Below are 23,388 nucleotides of genomic sequence, written 5' to 3'. Positions count from 1 at the left end.
ATTAGGAGGTGAGAAATTTAAGTGCTTGGGTCATGACACCTACAATAAAACTACAAAGACAGATTTGGTTCCAGTGAAAACCCCCAAAAAACAATAACATCTATTGATGAGATTAAAAAAATGATCTAAAAAATTCAGTCAAAATACAAATTTCATTGAAAATGTTGACAAGGAAAAGCAACATCTTGGCTGATTTTTTCTTCCAAGGAGCATGCAGGGACACCTTGTGTTTTTGTTTCAGTTTCCATGACTACACCGACAGCATGGGTTGGATTTATCGCCATGGTAACAAGCATCCCCTCGCTAGCGCGCGCACACACGCCGGCACACACACACACGCCGGCACACACACACACACACGCAACTGTAACCCTATTTCATGATGATTTGACACAATATACAGGATGGTGATAAAAATTTCAGCACACAGTTTTTCTTTTTGATGATATATCAATTTTCCACATCCCATCCACCTACATAATTCATACCATGATTCTGTGGGTTTCGGCATTAATGCAAGTATAATAGCTTTATAAATGCATGGAGCAATGCCTGTGAGGCTTCTTAAGTCAGGAATTTAAAATTAGATTCCTCACCATGATCTGCTATGAGAAAGAATTATGTCATTTCTTTCCCATGAGCTGGTATGAGAAATTCTCACAGATTGTTTTTTTTTTACTCATGATCTGATAGAAGAAAAGGGCAATGCATGATTTACCATGAATCTCCCAGAGTATGTGTCTTTATGGATTGAATGTATGGCTCATTACTCCCGTTATCCTTGGCTATTTGTCATTTTCGTTTTATATTGGAGGATAAGTGGAAGCCATTTCACTGAAATTTCCAATCCGTGGGTGATAAGTGGGAGTTTCATGTTTCAGCCAAGGCTACTCGTGGTGAGCGTGGGTCCAAATCGACTCCACACTTGTGTGCCTAGATAAATGGATAGTCACTCTGGGAAAATCGCGCAATCTCATTAAGATTCTGCACCTGTGGTAGGTTGCAATAAAAATCCCAACATGTCCTTCATGAAATTTTCACCAGGCACGATGGCAAACATGGGCTGAATCAGAAAAGAAATCTGTGAATACTCTGGTTTTGGGCTGTGTGTTCACAAAATACACTGGGGCAGCGTCTTGGATCAATTTTTCTCTTTGATAATGATCAAAACTTTCATAATCGTCTCAACACAGACAAGACAACTAGATTAGCACTACCCACACTTCTTCATATGCAAAGCCAGGGGCTGACATGTAAATAGATGGTGGGCCAAAAATATTTTTTGGACATTGATTATTTTAAAACTATAGCTTTTATCACCAGCATGCTCTCTGATATGCCTTGTTAAAAGAAACTGATGTCACAATCACTTTTCAGATTTAATTAAAGCTGCACTAGGCAATTTTGCACGTTGACAGTTCCAAATGTCAGATGAAATTTAAATGAAATTTGAAGACTTCATTACTGTGTGAGTGCTGTGTGCAGTTTACGTCACTAAACTGCACACAGCACGCTCATGTTTACCAACCCCGCTGGTCTGTGATGCTTTATACCAAATGATACCAAAGGGACGAGAGAGGAAGAGATGGAACCAGTGTCTAAAATTAGTATTTTGTCTCATCTGCAAACTAATCTACATTTTCCATGGAAATATCTCACCCTGTTTTCGATGCTAGTTCCTGTATAGAACCAGTTACTGTGTGTGAAATATTCAATAAAGAGACGAGCAGTTTTAATTTAACACTTGCTCACTCACTTAAACAATGGATCAAGTAATTCCTCATGACATGACTTCACTCCATGGGAATAATGTGAAGCTTCAACCTTAGGTTAGTTAACCATCCAGACAGTGGAGAATCAGTTTGCACTCTAGTGCCAGTGTATTATGATCCACTCCCGTTCAGAGAGTGTACGGTGGCCAGCAGGGACAAAGCTTAAAAACAGGCAAAGAAGACCAAAGACTGTAGGCTGTATAACCAAGGAATTCAAATGTCATTGGACGAACACTTATTGATGTATCTGCCAAACAGGAGAACATAAGACAAATCTACGGGGGATGGGACGCTCTTCTCTGTTGCAGCTTCATTTTGTGATTCAGGCTGCTAAGTTGGATGCATTTTTACATACAAATCTTGCCTAGTGTTGCTTGTATGCAAACAAAATAGCCAAATTATTCTGATCATTCCCTGGAACCCTTTTGGAAGTCCCTCCAAAGTATTGTGGACAGCCATGTTTGGCCCGCAGGCCCCGCTGTTGGCAGCCATGAGCTATCTCAACGGTGAAACGCTGAACATACATTACATTGTGAATGGTACGGACTGTCACTAGTCTTAAAATAACCCATTGACTCCTTTTGATGCATCAATGTAATGGTAGCTCCTCCAGCTTGAATAAGAACCGAATATCTTTGCAGTAACAGATGCAGAAGAAGTGGTTTTAGAGAAAAGGGGAGTTTGAGGTTCACTGCATGTGGGCGTCTAGAACTGGCTGTAACTGCTACGCCAAACAACACCAGTGAGTGGGTGGAACACCATGTGTGAGGCTGAGGAGGAGGAGAAGGGAAGGCAGAGGAGGAGGAGGAGGAGGAAGAGGGAAGTGACGATGATGATGATGATACAACAATAATGTCAAGGAGAGAGGAGTGGATGGGAGCACAAGGGTGTAGGAGGTCTGCACTTGACCCAGAGTGTCACTGGTGGAATGTTTTTCTCTGCTTTTCTCTGTTTTTTTTGTATTTTCAACCTAGTAGCAGGTAGTTGGGTCTCTGGACTGTCCAGTAACCACAGGGTCGCAGGTCTGATCCTGCAACAGCCATTGTGTCTTTGACCAAGACTCTGAACCCCTACCTGCTCACTTATTGTAAGTTGCTGTGGATAAGCTACGGTAAGCTAAGTCACGGTTCCCACACACACTTGGACATCAAATTTAAGGACTTTTCAATGACTTTCAAGGTATTTCTTTAGTGAAATTCAAGGGCTCAGTATTGGCATGTTTTGGGGTAAGACATAACATTGGTCAAATTTCATGATAGAGGCCTTGTTTTTTTACTCATGATCTTGTCAAGTCAAGAAATCCTGATGGAATCCTTCATTTCAAAACTGCTGCTATACACCAACACAAATGTACAAGTGTTCATCCTCAAACCAAGAGAGATCCAGAGAGCTGAGGCATAATGATGAATTTGGTGATATATTTTACTTTCAAGGCCATGCATTCATTTTGAAAATCTTTCAAGGCCTTATTTTATGTTTTCTCAAACTTTCAAAGATTTTCACGGCCCGCGGGAACCCTGTGCGGTAAAAGCCCAAAACGTTAAAGTAACGACGACATGAGAGCGGCTATTATCTCAGTGATCTTGACGATGATGAAGACGACACTGAGGATGAAGACAATGATGAAGGTGACGATGACGATGACACTGCATGATGTGCAAACAAGCGAGTCGTTACTGCAATGAGCCTCTGCAGACACAAACTCACACGTACACACGCATGCATATGCATATGGACATGCGAGTGTTCGCACGCGTACACACACACACACACACACAGACACTCAAACTGGCAGTGTTTGTATGTGTGCTTAGAGGAGAATAATTGATGTTGTGGGTCTCATTCCACATGAATATATGATGCCCTGAATCCTGGGCTGTTTTTCTGTTAGAGAGCCGGAAGAAACAGCAGGGTAATTGGCATCCAACCATCCCTCACACTACAGAGACAGAGAGAGAGAGAGAGAGAGACAGAGAGTGACATAGAAAGACAGAGAGAGCGAGAGAAGGAGGAAAAAAAGGAGAGGGAGAAATGAAGGACAAGAGAGAGACAGAAAGCGAGAGAGGGCAGGAATAGAGACAGAAATGAGAGGTAGAAAAAAAGACAGATCATTTTGCGAGATTGGGGAGGGAATTAAAGACTGAGAGGGGAAGAGAGGGAACGATAGAGAAAGAGAGAGATAGAGTAAGAGAGTGAGAGAGAGAGAGAGAGAGGGTAAAGCCAGCGGCACATGTAATGGAGGAAACCTGGTCATTAGCCAGCCTTGCGGGGAGCCTTTGATGTGACTCCACACATCCTGCCAGGAGCGCGGGAGCAGACCGCTGGACACTAAACTTTAATAGTCGCCACCCACGGGGGACGCGCCGCTGCTCGCAAACAAGTGCACTCCGGCGCGCTCGCCTCGGCACATTCAGACGCGGCTCAGACATGAGAGCGGTAAACACACAGCGCGGCACATGTGCGCGAAATGTGAGCGCGCAGATACCGGGCCGAAGATGCAGACGCACGCAGACACACACACGCAGCGGGGAAATGAGGGCAAACGCGGAGGATGCGGTAGCTCCGGAGCTCAAACGGCGACTCGGAGCGAGGCACTTGTGGGAAGAGCGAGGAGGCAGAAGATAATGTTGTACCGTGTGTCTGCAGAAGATCTGTTAAAAAGAACCAAAGAGCAAAGAACGGAAAGATTTACACCGTTCGCGGCCTGTTACAGGCGTTCCCTATGAGCGTTGCTGTAAGAAATGATGTGAATAAATGTCACACAGCTTTTATTTACCCTCTGTGGCTCTTGAAATCAGTAGAGTGGGGCAGAGAAGCTGCTTCTGAATGTGTCTCCGTTGGCCAGATTATATGGCGGCTGGTTAGGGAGCGTCAATAAACTACTGTGCGTGAATGTTGACATAAAAATCGCCTTCAATAGGTTCTGAATGTACAACAGAAAAACAGCAGTTGAAGCTCACAGAATGTGTCTCCACTGACAGAGAATATACTTGAAGGGTGTCGTTTATTTACATGTAACAAGGGGTGGTGGAGCGATTCTCCTCCAACATGGATGAATTACATGAGATGAGTTAAAAAAGAGTGTAACCCCCCCTCTCATTCCCCCTCATATCTTTTCCCCCCACATACAACACTCCAAATGTTTCCCATGCAACTATTGACGCACTATGTTATATATTGCATAAATGTCTCGCCCTGTCTTCCAATTAATTGCCCTCAAAGATGAACTCCTCTCAAGGGAGTGGCCATTGCGCACCTATAAATAACGCTTGATTGACGTGTTTCACAACAGGATTTAATGACGGCAATCACGACATGAGGTTTACAAGTTGTGCACGCCTCGCTCTTGTCTTTTTACTGAGCATCAGTGTTTCATCTTTGATCAATAAACACTCATAAGGGGTTTGGAGGATAATTCTGGTGTGCTGCAGGCACAATACTGTTAGGTTACATCACTGCTGGCTTTGTTTACATAGTGATTAATTGGATTGAAAATACATTTTTTCACTCTGAAAGTTATTGTCTAAGCTTTTGATACGAGGACAGACAGTATGTGACAGCTAAACACGCTGTACATTGATTTTGAGGCTATAAGAGGTCATCTTTCAAGAATATATGTAAATGCACTGTCAAATAAATTGCAGATTATATATTTTTTGTGTTACTATGTTCGTATGGTAATTGCCAGAGAACCAAACCATACATTCCAATTTCACCTACATCTATAGACTACTCTCAAAATAAAGAATCACCTGACTATGAGAAGTTATACTTTAAGTGCATGGGCACATTTTGCTCTGTAAATCACCGCAATTCCACCATGTTTTGGTAAGTAATGCCGAGTCATTCTATCGTCATCGCAACAACTGCTGTTTTTTGAAGGATACTTCAAAGGTAGCGCGTTTCCCCACTTCAACCCAATTAGAGGCACTGACAAACACAAGTTTGGCTCTGAGGATTTAAGATCAACAGATCTAGGTTTGGCACAGATTTGTTTGCTACAGGAATTGATTATATAATTACCTTGAAAACAGTCCTACCCTTGACTTGGAACAATATCACGGAAATGCTATACATGACATACGTCTGTCTAAAATGTGAGACCCATGGGTCACGGTGTCATCTATTACTCTCAAAGGAAATTCAGTTTGTGAAGGTCCAGGCCCATAATACAGTGTGCACCATACACAACACATTACACAACAATCATCATTGTTTACCTGTGGAAAAGACTACGTTTCTGGAAACCAACTTGTAATCGACGATGGAGAACTGAGGCAGCTCGATACGTGTCACCCCCGTTACCGCCGTCTCTCCTCCCTTCCAGTAGAACTCAATGTCGTCTGTGGTGTAGCCATCTGTAGCAGTAGACACACACACACACACACACACACACACCAAGGTGTAACCATCTGTCTAACGATCAACGGAGACCAAGATATGCAGTGTTGCTGATCATCCAACTGGGCTGTCATTTGGGAAGAAAAAAAAAAAAACATGTTTTGAAGTTGTTTCCAAGAACCAGAAGTTGCTTTGAAAAGCAAAGTCAGCTAATGGGTTCATTTGAGTTCAGTCAAATGTCAAAAGAAATCAAAAGTAGCTGACTTGTCTCCTCACCTTACATGTTCCCCCTTCAGCTTTTTGAAACTCTTTTCTTTTTCTTATGTATTATGAGAACATAGACACCAAAATCATCCATGTGTCCCCGGTAGATCATTTGCTCCAGTGGTCCATGCTAACACTTTAGCACACACTATGTTGAGTGATAGTCTATGTTCTCATCACTTAACAGGTAAGTTCACCAATGGGCCAATCTCCCATAAATTCTGTGTATTCCTTAAAGGTTTGCTGATGATTTCTGCCACTCATTGTATTGTCATCTATGACAAATTGCACCCTTCTGGCACTCCAAGCAGATTTAAAACAAATGTTGAAGGACTTAAAAAGAAAAAGAAAAATGACTCAGGCTTGATACTGCACTGCTCAAACTGTAATATTTCTCTAACGGGACGGTGTTGATTTTTTTCAAAGCTCTGGCAGTGTGAATGTTGGCCCCGGAGGCATCAGGCCTCTACTCACAGCTCTCTATCTCCAGAGTACAGTTCTGTTCGTCCAGGGGATACCTCCTCAGATCCATCATGCACGCCGCGGTCGTCGTGATCCTGAAAAAACAGAAGACACAGGCCGAGGAAGAGAGAGAATAGATCTTAGATATGTGAGATAGACTGTGCACAGAGAAGAGGAGTTGTTTTGCTTTTACTTGAGAAGTAAAGAATGAAGGAAGCAAAGAAGAAGGGAAGGAAAGAATGGAAGGAAGGGATGAGTGATCATTTTTCTGGTGCCTTTGGACTGCCATGATAAAAACAGGTAAGCAGGTGAGTCTAGTTATTTAACAGGGAAGCTTCAGGGAGTCTGGAATGCAATTAGATCAGTAAAGCATTAAGGTGATACCACTTGACTTTCTCTTATCTTCTTTAAGAGGAACTAAATGTCCATTTGTCTTTACTCCAAGTTCCTGGATTGGTTTCAGATTACTGGAGGCAATTGACACCGTAATCCAAAACGGGTCTTCCTCCACCTCCAAGGTAAAATGCAGACAGTGAAATACTATGTATAATTATACTACAGATCACCAACAGAGAAGTCGTCCTCACTCTTGTACTGTGTTTTACTGCTGCAGCAGTTTTTGTCTCCCTTCCACTCACTAATGAACTGAAATCTCCCGTAAATAAAAATCATAATAAAGCGTCACAGTTTGCCACAGTTTAGCGCATGCTCACCTGAAATGGGCTGTCATGAGTAGGTATCCCTTTGTTTTTAGGATTTACGAGCTCAAAAGGTTGATAATCAGTCGGTTAAAATAAGAAGCAGGGTGAGATGTAAATTCAAAATGATTCAGGCTGGGTCTGCCCTGATTAAAAGCCTGCCTCTCTTACAGCTTGGCAGTAAGCCACTGGATTTGTTCATTCAGTTAAGACTCTGTCAAGACTATGGAAACCCATTAGATGAAAACATTATACTAAAACATTATAATACCATGACATTAGGCCTGCAAGATATGGACATATTGTGATTATTTTGACACATATTGCAGTTGCCATGTATTTTTTAATGTTGTGTTTTGTTATAAATCTACATTACCTTTTGATGTGGTTTGAAACCCTTCTAATAGTAATGGTAGATTGTGGGAATATCTTCATTGGACTTCCCACAGATGACCTAACTCCTTATATCCTTATATATAGCATCCTGTCTGCCAGATGATTCTCCCTCCCACTACTTTTTCATTGTGTGCATCATCAAAATACATTTAAAAATGCACATATTTCAGCCTCATTATATGAATATGTATAATATATATCAATATAAATATTGTATTTGTTGATATTGTGCTAGGAATATGAATTCAGCATATTTTTCAGCCCCACCTTGCATAAATTGATGTAACAATGAGTATCACAAACATCGCTGTCATAGATCTCCCTCTGCTATTCTTTTGATCTCTCTATTGCATTAAGAGGTCTAGTAGCCCACAGTGCTAAGTGCTATGAACTCCACTTGCATAAACAAGCAGGCCTGCATGACTGTGTGTTATGTGCGCAGACATACACGCACGCATACGCACCAGCATGTAAGTATGCATGCAAGCGCACACACTCTTTTTGCTTTGCACTCTAATAATTCAAAGCATGCATCCATATTCATAGGTCACACTAACTCTTCTGAACCTTTCTGACTAAAAGATCAATGGAAATTCAAAACAAGGGCTTTGTGGAACAAATATCAAACAACAGCGGCTGCCAGCCACACAGTGCATTAATTCACCCTCTAGCCTGTACGCACTTAATTTCACTGGTGATCTCAGATTGTATGTTCACATGTTAAAAATAACCACAAACACTGTAAAGTCCAGTTTATGTCACAGAAATTATATAGAACCACTAACCAACTGTGAAAATCTGGGTTGGGAAATCAAAGGAGTAACACAATGGGAACATCTTGACACTGGGAACCAGTTGAGTATATTTTTGACCCTGTGATTCACTTGCTAGGAGCATTGCTCATTTGCATGGCCCAAATATTGCCCTGTACATCACCACCCTAACAACAAAAACACTATACTACACTTGCATTGCTACACTATACTGGGAAACACAACAACTCGTAAAATTGAATTAGACTACATCTAGCATCATTTTTAGAAGACAATTTGAATGAATGGTTGAGAGTTCTACTTTATTGGCAAATATAATACAGTAATATTGCATTTTAGTTGTATAGCACCTTTTAAAACAGTCTACAACGTGATTTAACAATCAAATAAATGCAAACATCATAACCAGAAAATAAAATAGGATAGGAACAGGAATACAGGCTAAAAAAACAACATAATAGTAAAAAAACAATAGAATTAAAGAAAGCATGTCTATAAAAATATGTTTTTTTAGAAGTGATAAAAGAGGATGCTGATGGGACGTCCTGGTGGCTCATATATAAGGCATATAACATGTAACCATGATGTTCTACTTTCACCAACTGGCCTAGGACCTTTGACACATGTCATCCCCTCTCCCATCTATCGAGTCTCTCTTCACTGTAAACTATCCAATAAAGCAGAAATGCCCAAAAAATAAAGTTTTAAAAGAATTGGGTACTAATTGCTGGGTTGTAGCTATCAAGGTGAGACTAGCAGCCACAGTGCAGGGAAGTCAGAGCAACAACAACAATGGTGGAAAGCAGTGAGAAAAGAAAGTACAGCGAAGCTAAACAACAAGAAACAAGTGTTGGGGTGTGAACTTCCCCAAATGATGGGGAAGAAGGTAAGACTTGCAATACACTTCGCTGCCTCAAGGCGAAAAGTATCATACTGTATCTTTAAACCCTCTTATCTAGGTAAGAACCCACCTGAGGCCGTACAGAACCGTCCCGTCCGGATGCAGCCGGATCATGCGGTTCTTGACGGTGACCCCGTGGACGAAGGACTTCTTGTCGTTGAGGAAGTAGGTGTCGGGGACCCAGAGCTGGTCGGCCACCCTGTTGTCCAGGGTCAGGTTGAGGGGGATGCCCACGTAGGCTAGACGCTTGTCCCTCCAGTACTGCTGGAAGTACATGGTCAACGTGTAATCCTGTGGACAGAGACAGAGACAAGAGAAACTGAGAATAGGTCATATCTGAGATTTATTTTATTCTAAGTGAATAGTGAAGTAGATTCTTAAAAATAAATTGATTGGGGTAGGACATGGAAAATGCAGCGATTATATTGTCATGGTCAACATGTAGTCCTATGGATGGATGGATGGATGGATGGATGGATAGATGGATAGATAGATAGATAGATAAATAGATAGATAGATAGATAGATAGATACTGTCTATACTATACATACATACATACATACATACATACATATATATATACATGGGGCAGGGTAGACCAATCAAATTCACATGATTTGCTGTGATCTTGTGGTAAAACACAATTTAAAACCTCAAACGTAAAAAAACTCGACAGAAGCTTCCCTGCGCTGAGCTTGTTGTTGTTGGAAGCATATGCAATGCGAAGGCTTTAACCTCAAAACAAACACGCCAACTGCTTCGAAGGCTTCGCTCTGCCCATCCCCACTGTTTTGCTCTTCCTAATTTTTAGAAAGCATGACACAGCGTCCTACAAGCTGAAAAGAGTGCAGGCCAACTGGTTCACATGCTGCAGCCAGATTTTTTAGAAGTGCCTTTTGCCCTCCCTCCCTGGGATACAGTAACCCATACAGTGATGTGGCATCGTACAGCAGTGTGTGGGCAGGCTGACTCATGTAGCCGCAGCTTTAATGGAAAATTTGACGGAAAATTTCACCCAATATATCAACATTTTTTTCTCCCTGACTGTAGCTTATTCCCAGCATGGGCAAACTGATTCACAAAACCTGGGTGTTGAACTTTAATGGCACCCAAAATTTTTTTTTTTTACATAATTTTGCCTTTGGCTTACTTCAAATAGCCCCCCTCTTGATCTTAATGGGACATTTTATTCAAAATACGTTTGCAACTTTTTCTCAATGGTTAGTCTGACATTATAAGGAGAGTGATTCATGCTGTGTTTTTATTGTGGTTTGTGTTGTATGCCAAGGTATTATTTTGTCTTCAATCAAGGACCACAATGGAAATAAGTTATAAGTAACACTATCTTGTGCTATCTTCTGGGGTCAAATATACATTTTGTTTTGTTTTTATGATGTTTTTTTCTATACCTAAATGAAACAAAATAAAAAAAACTCCATCTGCAAAAGAAGTACGGCGTTTCTTGTGAAGTCACTGTTGTTTGACCGCTTGCTTTTTTACATAATACTTCATTCATCACTGAAAAGCATGCAAAAATGACTTTGGAAAGCATCATTCTTGTGAACATTTAAACTTTGTGATAGTCCCTGTATTGTTCTATATGGCCATTTGGCATCTAACAAAGTGTTTAAGCATTTGCAAAAAACTATTTGAAGTCCAAGGAGGAAACTGCGCCATTAGTCCTGCAAAATGAAAAAAAAAGAAAAAATAGCATTGGTGTGCTAAAATTTAGGAATAGGGTTTAGTTTGGGAATAGGAAAACGGTAAGGCAAGAAAGGGTTTTTGCCGTGCTTCCAGTAGTATTTGACCAGAGTAGAACAGGCAGTGGAGATAGGGGACAGATGAACCAGAGTCGCTCCCACAGCCTTCCCCTCCCTCCTTCCTTCCACACCACATAATCCACTTACCCGAGCTAACAGTCTCTCTGCTCTCCCTCCTCTCTCCCTCTTTTTCCCTCTCAGTCTGCCTGTGTATCTCTCTCTCTCCTCTCTCTCTCTCTCTCCTCTCTCGGGGCCATGCCATGATCTCCCCTCTTCCTACTGTGGTGTTGAAATCAAACCAGCCCCGTACCAAGCTGGCACTGGCAACGGCACAGATGACTGTTGGTGCTGCAGTTTTCACACGTAGGTTCACACCAAACGGCAATGAAACGAGGATTAAAACGGGCACCGCAACGAGCGCGGTTTCCCAAAATGTTCATGTGTGTTACAGTAGTTACGTAACCGAAGTAGTTATTTGTCTCTTTACACGCCTCCCTTGCACGAGCACAAGACTGTGATACTAAACGCTTACGAAATGCTTGAGGTGTTATATTTTCATCACAAGAAATAAAATTAGGAAAATTCAAACACTTGACAGATTTAGGAGAGAGGGAAGATCTTCATTTATTCTTGAATTGATTCCTCAATACAAGCCTGATCCAGTGCTGCATGTTAATTATTTATTCCTTTATTTTTAATACTTGCCTCATACTCAATGGCTATTTTTCCCAGGTCCGGTTGGCACACAGGGATTTGAGCAGGAAAGACCTTAGCTAGCACAGGATACAGATTGGCAACACAGCATGACGAGGAAAGGTCATTGGCATTGTGCCATGAATATATGGTGGAACTTGGAACCGTGGCCTGTCCAGAAACCTGCCGCCCCCAAACACTAGAGCAATTCAAGATCTGGGGGTCCAATATTGCTGTTAATTATTCAGGAAAGAAGTAACTGATATCTGATATATCTAGTAATAATAATTCACTTTTGTGGTATTATTGTCTCTCAACATAATTCATCATTATATCCCCTCTCTAGACTTGTATTCCCAACCACACAATTATTCTGTGATTTGGTTATGAATTGCTCTTTCTTCCCAGAGGTCTAGGCTGCAGGAAATGTGAAAATCATTAAAGTTATCATAAGTTGTTGTCGTGTCAAAATCTCATTTTTAGTGCTGATCTCATTTCAGAAGAGAGGAAAACAGTTGCCAGGTTGCACTGTAGCCTCCAGACTTACATACAGTACGTTTGGCAGACAAGGTCAATGGATAAAGGAAAACACCACCAAGGTTTTTGGTGGTTGGTCGACTAAGTGACATAGGCACCAAAATCATCCTCGTGTAGCTCATTGGCTCCAGCACTCCATGTTAACACTTTATCACCATACACTATGCTGAGTGATGGTGACTAGCACTATCTCAAAAGTGAGAAAACGACAACTTGTAGCAGCTCCAAAGCTAAATGGTAAGTAATCTTAAATGATATGCGGCTAAGTCTGACAGTTTTATGTCAAAATATGATGCAAAATTAACATATTGTTTTGAACTACGAGGGACTACTTTCTCTGTTTCCATAGGAAGTGTAGGTGATGGGCGATGGGAGACTGTGTAGTTAAAAATCACTGTGCAGCGGATGAATACGTGGTTACTCAGCTGAAACTGCTCCAAAATGAAACATGGTTACTACAGCTACCTGAAAATGTATGAATCTACTATTCACGAAGAACTTATTATTACTAAAATGTCAGTCTTCTTTATACTGAGCGCTAAACTGTTAGCAAGGAGCACTGGAGCCTATGATCTACCGCGGACACATGGATGACTTTGGTCCTATATGCCCTCATAGGACAGTGTTATCAATCGTACCCCTACTGAAGTGATCAAACGCTGAAGATTGATCACAGCATGTGGAAATTAAATTTGCTGTATGAATAAGTAGACTCGTCCACGTCTCCTCCATTACCACTGTAACTTTACCCTCCATCAATCCCTCCGAATGATTCATCGTCTCTCGCACTGGGTTGTTTTGACCCCGTCACACCGCTTGCCTCTCTTCCACCGCTTCCACCCCCTCTCTCCTTCTCCCCTTATCTCTCCTCTATCTCCGGTCAGCGCTGTCATGCTTTAGGTATGCATTTCCATGTCCTGACAGAGTGTCAGCAGGTGGTGAGCGTCTACAGTACACATACCCCTCGAAAGACATAAATGATTTAAATCAACCGTGTAGCCCGTACAAACACGCGGCCAAGGAATCCTCATCAATCTTGCATGCAGACAATCAAAATGAATTTCAAATGAGTGCGACTGCAGCCGCGCGCTCTGCATTACCTGCCCTGGAACATTTTTTTTAGGTGGGAGGGGTCAGATTTTCTATGAAGTAGGACTATGGATTCTGAATTATTGACAACTTTCCCACAACACACAAATTCCCAATACACTTGGCTGCGAAACGGCGCACTCTGCTTGGTATTACCATATTTTCACCATGGAGATAATGACAGTGAGCAGTCGAAATGATATTGAGTAAGCCTCAATTATTCAATTAACTCGATTGGTTAATCATAGTTCATTAATTTTCATTCAGGGTATGTAAGAATCCAGATAAACAGAGTTTTGGCTCTCAACTGACCCATATTCAATGTTATCTCTCTCTCTCTCTCTCTCTCTCTCTCCCTCTGTAGTGGTACCATACCAACTGCTATGTTGTGATACCTCCAGTATCGAGGAAATATCCTGCTAATGTTGTTTGTCATATGGCATATGTTCTCTATCCCAAGCATATGCTGCTGTTTGTCAACAACTAGCTGCGCCTCTTCATCAGACTAGACAAGAATAGAACAGAAAAAACAGAATCTATACAAACTTCAATATATCTATCCACAATTTTAAAAGAGAATCGCCATCATCATATCTGTCTCAAATCAAAGCCACTCTGTGCAACAGCACCATGAAAAATAATGATCACAGCGCTGCTAGTTTTCCTGGCTTAACTTCACATTTTTGTGCGAGAGAGAAAAATGATGATATGATATGTAATCACCGTGTACTGCATATGAACCTGTTCAGTAAAGCAATTTGAGTCACTTCAATGTAATTTCGGGAGCATTCCCTCGGGATCGCCCCGAGGCGGTATATCACCACAGTGCGGGGGAATCCCTGTGCGAGTTCCTATGCCCCTTCTGCTGCTATAGAATGGTAAAAATAGCACAGTCCCTTATTGAGAGAATTGAGAGAAAATAGAGGGAGGTGATTGAATTGAGCTTATTCCTGCAAATGATGGTGCTGGCCTTCAATATATATATTTTTTTTATTATTAAACCTTTATGATATACGATCATTTCCTATGATATACGATCATTTCCTCAATATCTAATATTTTATGATGTATTGCCTAATAACCAGGGGGGTGAGAGAGAGAGAGAGAGAGACAGGGAGCAAAACAATGGTAATTGTGGAAATCAAACATTATTTCCCTCGTTATATATGAACAGAGTCACAGTTGTGCCGTTGCATTAGACCTGCTGCACACTGTTGGCTCCAAATCTTTTGCATTTTCATTACAGGCCTATGTGGCATACATTTTATCCTTTCCTAATGAAGATAAATTCAGATTCAGATTGTTTTTTCCATGTTTAGGAAGCAATGAAAAACTACTGAAGCTGCTACTGAAGAATCTATCAATGTATGAATGAGAATGAATGAATGTAACAGACTAATTTTGGCATCAACTGGCACGATCTTTGGATTGGATTTGGGCTTTGGGCAAGTACAAACTTTGTGCATAACACCCTTTTTTAAATGAGGCCCCAAATGTGTGTCATACACTGAAATAACAGAAGCAGTTACAGAAGGCAGGGTTGGAAGGGCGAAACAGGTTTCAGAGGTCTTTTGTTTAGGAGGCGCCCGAGGGAACAATGACCAGGTATCACCCGGCCCAGGCTGCGAAAGAAAAAATAAATGCTTATTTGCTGATTCACTCAGTGACGCAATGTAGTGTCTAACCAAATCAAGAAATAGACATTGTCCCATTCAGTCAAGCCTTACAAAATGCCTTCAATATGTCTCAAACACAATTTTTGAGCTCTTCTAAAGCCAGAAGAAGCATATCAAACTATCTGATTCTCACTATTAACTTCAATATATGACGCTTATATTTTCCTGACCCTTTTAATCCTAAAATCTGTTTCATAACTAAGGTTGTAGTGAAGGGTAAACCAACTAAACCTCAATTTACCCACTTTTTTCATTTGTGGAGGGGTGTTTACCCACATTTTTAACCTGGTATCATTTTTTAGTACATTATAGTAATTAGAATAAAAAAATATAGAATGATATTTACACAGTATATTTTCACTTGCTAGTTGTTTAGCCTAAGGTGATCACCAACTGGAGTTCATAGTTAACCCGCCTTTTTTTATTTGCCACTACATCACTGATAATAACAGTTGCTTGAGTGGGACTGAGAAAGGAAATGAGGCCGGCGCCTGTCAATTTTAGATTCCCCAGGCCAATACACACAGTGTCTTAAAGGTGTACACAACGCAGCACAAAGCTATTACCATGAAGAGCGATAAAAGCAGAACTGTAGAGTTAGAACCAGTAGAACGGGCATTCCCACTCAAATCGACAGTCCTTTCAGGGGATACTCGACTGGCACCGTAAACCAGGAAGCGCCCGTTCTGCTTATTCTAAATCTTGGTGATCATCACTTCATCCTACAGCATGCTCTCTCCTGGGGCCAATTACATTCCATCAGGCAGGAAGCCGGATGCCGGATAAAAGATATGGGGGTATATTCAGCCACACTCACAGCACAGAGAAGAGATATGCTTTTTTTTCATAGCTGGGAGACCTATATAAGATAATTAGGATGATATAGTTAGTACATCGGCAACATCTGATCCCGAGATTTGTTTCATGTGGGTGAGCATATGGATGTGGTTACCTTGGTGATTATGACACATTCAGGGTCATACCAGGTTGAGAACTCTGTGCAAGTGATTTCTGAAACAAAATTAGCCTTAACACCTCAAAAAAATAAATAATGTCATCAGCCCAATTCTAGATGCACACACTGTTCAGTAGCACCGCTTGCACTTGAATCGCCCGAGAAATGAAAAGAACCCGAGTCGAGGGAAACTAAATGGAGCGCACCTAATTTTAACCTGCCATTTCAAACACGAGTTTGTTGTGGTGATGGTGCACAGATATGTTTCCGGAGCCACTGTAAAAGGGGGGAAAAAAAAAAAAACATCAACAAACAACAGACAGCGGGAACATTTGGAGAAAGAGAGCGGGAGAGATCTTTTCACCTCTCCATAATGACAGAATTTTTTTTTCTCTTTGACACCCACACAGCCGTGGGCGTACAGATGACTAGCTTGCTCAGCCTGTTACTGCAACTATTCACAGTGCAGACTCTGACCATGTCTGGATGTGAGGGACTCTACCTACGGTGTGCAGTCATTTAATTTGCTGAAGTTATGATGAATTAGATAAAAGGTGGGAAGACCTTGACTCGCGGAAACAGAGAGAAAAGCCTGTTTATCCAATTCTGTAAGATGCCTAGAGAAGGTCTAGAGGACAAAGAAGGCACCCACGCTTTATTTTGCACCTCAACTTTCTTCATCTGCAGTATTTTAAATGATTTCAATGCAGATACACATACACATGATCAAGTTGTGGTATGTTCTGTTGTTGGACAATCTACTGACATATCTTCATTGCCTTCCCCTTAACCTCAGCCTTAATTTTTGCCACATGCTTAACCATAATTGTAAATCCAACACTTATCCCTAAAAATATAACAAAAAATAACCCTTTCCCTAATTAGCATTGGAAAACAGCACTCACAAGTGACCACTTTTCCAGGTTATCTACTCTTTTGGGGACGCTTGGATTCCGCGCGGTTGCTAAAGCGCCGCTTCCACACACACAAAATCTATTTCGCCTCGCTCTGGTCTCGTCCTGGTACGTGTTTTTTCTCGGCCGAGGGGTCCCGGCGAGCCCCAGACGAGCCTCGGAGGTAATTAACATGTCTTCCGCAGACGCCTCGGCATCTGCTGGCGTAGGAGCTTTCGCGCGGCGTTTCGTTTCGCCACAGAAGGCGTCAGCGTAGCGGCGACGGACTTACATGTCGACCTGCCCCCCCCCCCGCCAGGTGGATTCGCGGACGAGCCAGATGCTAAGTATTCTCCCGGTGTCTCCCCGCCTCACGAGCTCCGAGGTGAATATTTCGATCGGGTTTTCCCCCCCTCTCCTTTCTCTTTCTCTCTTCCTACCCTGACGTTCGATCACTCGGTTTCTTTTCTCTCTCCCTCCTTTCTGTTTCGCCCGGCTGCTCAATAAATCTTTAGATCTGATAGGCCACCTCGCTCTCTTCTCCCCTTTATTTCTCAATCTCTTGATCTGTTGATTGTCCTCTAACTTTCTCTCTTGTACATGGATGTGGGCATGTACACGCACGCACGCACACACATTGTCTTGTTATACTTGTGAGGACATCCTATTGACTTACATTCATTTGCTATTCCCTTGTCCCAACTTTAACCTTCACCATTCAATGCTTAACCTTAACTCTTTGTACTAATTTGACCGTAACTTGGTTAACCTCTAACCATAAACCTCTTCCCCAAAAACTGACCCTTTTCTAACTTCATTTTTTTCTCAAAAACTGGGAGAACATTTTGGATCAGACAGTAGCAAAAAACCTAGATCTCACACACATATACACACACAGTAAAACTGTACCAGGAAGAAGGAACTTTGTTTGCTTGCTTGCTCAGGAACTTCCTATTCTAGAGTGTTATGTCAGCTACACAGTGTTGGTCTTGTTCTTCTTCGCCATGTGCCATTCTCTCTGTTTCTGAACATCACATCAAACTGCATGTTGAAATCTGGCAGTTTAATGGTGCCCTCTTTGTCTGCAAAGTTACATACCTCCTAGAACATACTCAGTAGGGTCCCTGCTCATTTCTGGGCACCAAGGAGCACTTGGTTCAAGAAAGCGTCAACTTTTAAAATTGGTTTGCCAATCACGCCTTTGTGTTCTTCTATGAGGCTGGTGAACTGGTTTTAAAAGTTGAAATGTTATCGAAATGCATGGAGTGGACCCCAACGATTTGGAGAAAGTCTTTTTCATGAAAGGGAGACAGAGAGAAAACGGCATTTATCGGGGCTATGTTTAGTGTAGTTCAATGGGTAGAGCATCACTATCACCATCAGGACTAGGGGATTCATTATTAATTTCCCACTGGAGTCCCCCCATGCTAAAAATGCACCAAATGCAGCATTAATGCAAAACATATTAACAACTTGACCAGTCTTGTTTTGGTTTCAACACTGTCTAACACCCAGAAATTGTCCATCTAACAAGTACAGATTCTGTACAGTCCCACTGCACAATTGTGGCAATGAGGTATAGACCTAATTAATTATCAGTTCATTTGAATATGATCTCAGCTCTCTGGCTCCCTAGTTGATCAGCTGCCTTCATCTCCTCCATAGAGACTACAGTCATGTTAGGTTCCCTGGCAAGAAGAAGAGTATACAAGAAGAGGATTATGTGAGCTAAGATCATTTGCAGCTAAGATCGGAAGATCTTAGCTGCAAATTTAGAGAAAATTTTCACATTAATACAACCCTTACTTCATTTCATTTAAGGACCACTAATTTATCAATGACCTTTATCAATCTCTAGTGAACAGTGGGAAGTCTCTGGCACAGCCCCCAAACCTTGAGCTATGATGGCCATTATTGACAGAAGTGTCTTGAAACTCCCATGGGTGGGGAGTATTTGTTCCAAAACAGAGTAAGGGCTGGAAAGGGAGTTTTCAAACTCTGAAACCTCAGCATCTGGTGAAGAAATGGTTGAGTCACTGGTATGGATCAATACCCCTATCAATCCTCCCGCCCTCAGACAATATTATGGTAATTTTTTGCTAAGGGACAGGAAAAATCTTACCTATCCCCCCTTTAAAGTAGATACTGCTCAATAAAGGACAGACATGATTTGTAGAAAATGATTTTCTGCACACTGTGATGAAGTTTGATAGCGTGCAGCTAGAGGACTGAAGTGTTTCATTCCTGACTGACCTGAATTTGACTATGGCGACTGCACCGTGGTAAAACCACATGGGTTCACCAGTGTCATCTCTAATACAGTTATAATGGTTGAATCTACAGAGGCAATTGCCCATGAAACTTGTAAGAGGTGTTGATCTGGAATCTCTGAATGTGGCCTGGATTTCACAGTCTGGATCGAGCCACATTACACTGCACAAGTCATTCAATCTGGTGCTGAGTCTTGAAATCTTATTTTTCTTAACAGTGAAAAAAGTGTCATTTTCTTCACAGTAGTAAAATGATCCGCCTTATTCTGCCTTGTTGTTTCTAGAAAATTCCTAGAAGTGAAACTGCATTGGAAACAAGAGGAATTATCTCACCTAAATGGCAGAATTTGTCACATTTTTAAGAAAACTATACAATCTTATAAGATTGTAACAATGAATATGAGTCTAACTGAGGCTAATTTTGCAGAGCATTTGCATTCTCGATTTCTCACTCACTCATAACAGCTTGTGAAGCACATGACCATTTCAATTTTGTGATTCCTGGCAGAGGCACGGCTTTATTTAGGTCTGCATTTGTGCATTCAGCGCGGGCTGGACCAGTGATATTTCGATGCTCAGCCTAGATCCTGCCTTGTTCCTGCCCTATTATAATAGCCTCAAGTTACTTTACTCATGTGGGTACATGTCAACACAGGCGGACAGCATCCAGCTCTCAAATTAGCAAATCCAATCTGAGTTCCCGATAGCTGTACCCTCCAACAGCCTCCTGGGAGGACACCCCCTGCACAGCCACGGCTCACAAGGTTAACAAGCAGAATGAAGTGAAAACTAAAATGACTTCAGGCTGGATTCGGGCTACCGATTTCAACGGGATAATAAGATTTAAAATGTTCTTCGTTGCATTATTACTTAGGCTAGAGAGTCAGCTAATTTGGAGGGTCAGCCTTGGTGTTAATAAGTTGTCTAAGACCTTTTAACCTCTCGTAGTTTGTGACAGGTTTTATCACATTACATGTTTTGCAATCTGTATGTAAAGTATGCATTTTATGTGGACTAAAAATACATAGTGTTGTAGCATTCATCCATGCTTTTGTAGCTGTTAGTCAAAGGATGCATCTGACTTAAGACCAGCACAGTTGGGAACATGAACCGGTACTTGTTTTATTATTTTTTACACCCAGACTGAGATTCCTATGCATGTAAGGTAACATTGTACTGCAAGTCTATGGGATAAAGATGGCCTTATTGCTTAGATGCTTACAGGAAACCCAGCCCAGCTCCTATCATCCATCTCACTATCTCATTTAATGGCCTGAAAGGCAAAACTGAATTTACATCAGCACTTCCCAGTACGCCAAAGGAATATTAGGGGTTATGTGCACTGGTGCCAACACTAATTTCTGATATCAGCACTGAATTTAAAGGCAGACAGATAGAGGGAGGGAGGGGGAGAGAGAGGGAGAGAGAGAGAAAGAGAGAGAGAGAGAGAGAGAGAGAGAGAGACTGAGTGTGTGTGTGTGTGTGTGTGTGCAGCATGACTGCATGCATTATGCGGTCGAGTAAACACAGAAACACATCATTTCGGTGTTGTAAGTTCACTCACCATGTTGACTTCTGACACCATGTCTATGCTCGCCACGTCTATGCTCATTCCAACAGCAACCGGGGCGCCTGGAAGAGGTTAAACAGCAGAATATGTATAGGCCTACACCTCTGCACCTGACCACAACACAATGAATGGCGCCAAAAATAAAGCTGCCTATGGCGCGAGGGAGGATTAATGGGGGTAAATACGGCACACATACCTCCAAAGTCCGGCCTTAGTCGAATATCGTACCCCTTCAGTAGTTTATCCACCGTCTCTTTCACAAACGACATGTTCCCCGGTTCGTTGACGCTGAAATGACAACAACAACAACAACAAAAATCACCTTGTCTCCCGTATTCGTCCGCGCGGACAATAACCTTGGCTTTTCAAAAAAAAAGAGCAACAACAACAAAAAAACAAGACTCACCTTTTCGCGCAACAGACAATTGAACCGACAACCAGTGCCGAAAAGACACGAAATTGACGAGCTCTTTGCAAAACCAACATCCCCCCTTCTTCTTTTTTTTGCCTTCGTTGTTTACAACAACAACAACACACACAAAAAAGCCTCAACAATCAAGACGATCCGGACGGTTTAGCAATCAGAGTAAATCCATTGACCAGCGAAAGGAGAAAGTCGGCTGAGAAAAGTCGCCAGGTTGGGGGGGATCAAGTCAGCTGTGAAATATGGGTTGACATCACCTCCCGGTAATGAATACTGGCTCTGATTTTCTTTTGCTCTCTCTGACTGTGCAAGAAGGGCTCTTACATTCAGGAGCTGAAACGCATATTGATGAGGAGGGTGTACGAGGGATGCTGGTGGCGGTGAAGGCACTCAGCTTGTTCAAATGAGAGACGAAGCCTCACACTTGCGCACTGCAAAAAATATCCACCTGGAGCCAGTCGGTTCAGTCTGCTGCTGCTGAGGCTGGAGTTACAGTTTATTTTTTTTGGTTAATGTGGGAATAAATCTGCCATTAGGGGGTGAGATAATCCCACTTGTTTACAGTGCAAATCGACTTGTTGCAGGAATGTTCTTGAATTAAGTGGTTTATCTTATTTTGGTACTAGTGGACTGTTCTGGCTAATTTCAAAGATAGCATTTAGGTATTTGAGTGTTAAAATCTTATCTTTTCTTAAAACAATTTTAAAAAATCAGCCAGTGAGGTGCGATCATTTCACTTGTTTCCAGTGCATATCATCTTATTTCAAGAATTTTCTTAAATAAGTAATTTTATTGGCAAAAGTGGAGTGATTATGGCTGGCTTCAATGTACTCTTTCTAAAAAAAAATCCTTAATTATCTCATCCAATTTGTTTTCCCCCATTTGCTTTAAGAAATATAAGATTCTAAGACTCAATGCTGGACTAAGTGGCTTGTTAAGATGGACATTTTTTGCAGTGTTCCTCACACCATCTGCGCCAATCCCCTTCCCCTGTGTTTCCCATAAAAATGGCGGGACCCGAACAATATCAAGGGAAGGGACAGGGCTGCACAATTTATCAGTCCAACTAATCGATGGTTGTGATTGATTAGCCCGCTAATCATCTATTATGACTTTTTTTTTCCTCATCTGAAATTTAGAGTTTCTACAATAAATTATTCAGTTTGTGGGTCTCGAAATATCGAAGTGGATATTGGAAATCCCGCTGATAAATGTGCGCGCGCGCGCCTCGCGGCATATTGTAATGGCTATTGGGCAACCCCGTTAATAAATAAACGCGCGCTTCAGTGTGTGTGTGTGTGTGTGTGTGTGTGTGTGTGTGTGGTGTTGGTGTAAGGTGGCCTACCTTGTGTCATAGATAGCGAACAACTTCTTGTTTCCGTCCACAGCGTTCCTGAAAGACAAGGGAGGTGAAATCATGAATGACAAACATGCAATTTTCATATTGGTCATGCGTTCTAGTTATGAAACGGCTTTTAGCCTATCCAACATCTATAAAAACAGCGATGTGAAACTCAATTAAACGGTAGGTAAACCATGACCTCCATTTGGCAATCACCATAAAGCATTACAACCACCAACATAAACAAAAATCCATTATATTGTCGGAAAGACCCTTTCCTCATACACTTTACATCAATTTGGGACGACTTACTATGATGTAGCAAAACTCCTATATTTACGTTCTAAAATTGTATCAGCCCCCAAAAAACTGGGTAAAATATATTTCGGTAAATATAAAGTCGGTTAAATTGAATTTTACTGGATTCACCCTCTCTGAGTTATCATGTGAGACAATTTTATCATTTTCTCTGGCCTGCAACTTCTGTTTTTTCCACACATTTTTGTAGCCTGCTGTAGGCAATCAGAAACAGTCCATAGCCTACAGGGCAAATATTGAAACACAGTCGATTT

At 41.6% G+C, this 23,388-nt stretch overlaps 1 protein-coding gene across 3 annotated transcripts in view; it reads right to left on the bottom strand.

The window, feature by feature from the left end:
- The window catches only part of LOC139642866 (gamma-aminobutyric acid receptor subunit beta-3-like), a 57,850-nt gene that overhangs the window by 9,742 nt on the left and 24,720 nt on the right, over positions 1 to 23,388 (bottom strand). Inside the window, exons 2-7 of one of the 3 annotated variants that reach the window (XM_071517902.1) lie at positions 22,820 to 22,867; positions 21,247 to 21,338; positions 21,045 to 21,112; positions 9,678 to 9,898; positions 6,852 to 6,934; positions 5,993 to 6,130 (exon numbers count right to left, since the gene is read on the bottom strand). In XM_071517902.1, the coding sequence (XP_071374003.1) occupies positions 5,993 to 6,130; positions 6,852 to 6,934; positions 9,678 to 9,898; positions 21,045 to 21,112; positions 21,247 to 21,338; positions 22,820 to 22,867 (650 nt within the window). Of the gene's footprint in view, positions 1 to 5,992; positions 6,131 to 6,851; positions 6,935 to 9,677; positions 9,899 to 21,044; positions 21,113 to 21,246; positions 21,339 to 21,456; positions 21,537 to 22,819; positions 22,868 to 23,388 lie in introns of those variants that run through there. The other 2 variants (XM_071517903.1, XM_071517904.1) reach the window with 2 other exon arrangements.

This window comes from Centroberyx affinis, unplaced genomic scaffold, assembly GCF_046629955.1.
Source record: "Centroberyx affinis isolate AG114_WGS23_722 - 3 ecotype Tasmania unplaced genomic scaffold, CSIRO-AGI_Caff_v1 ptg000538l_1, whole genome shotgun sequence".
Taxonomy (NCBI): Eukaryota; Metazoa; Chordata; class Actinopteri; order Beryciformes; family Berycidae; genus Centroberyx; species Centroberyx affinis.
Note: the sequence above shows the minus strand (reverse complement) of the source record. Positions and strands in the feature narration are given on the sequence as shown.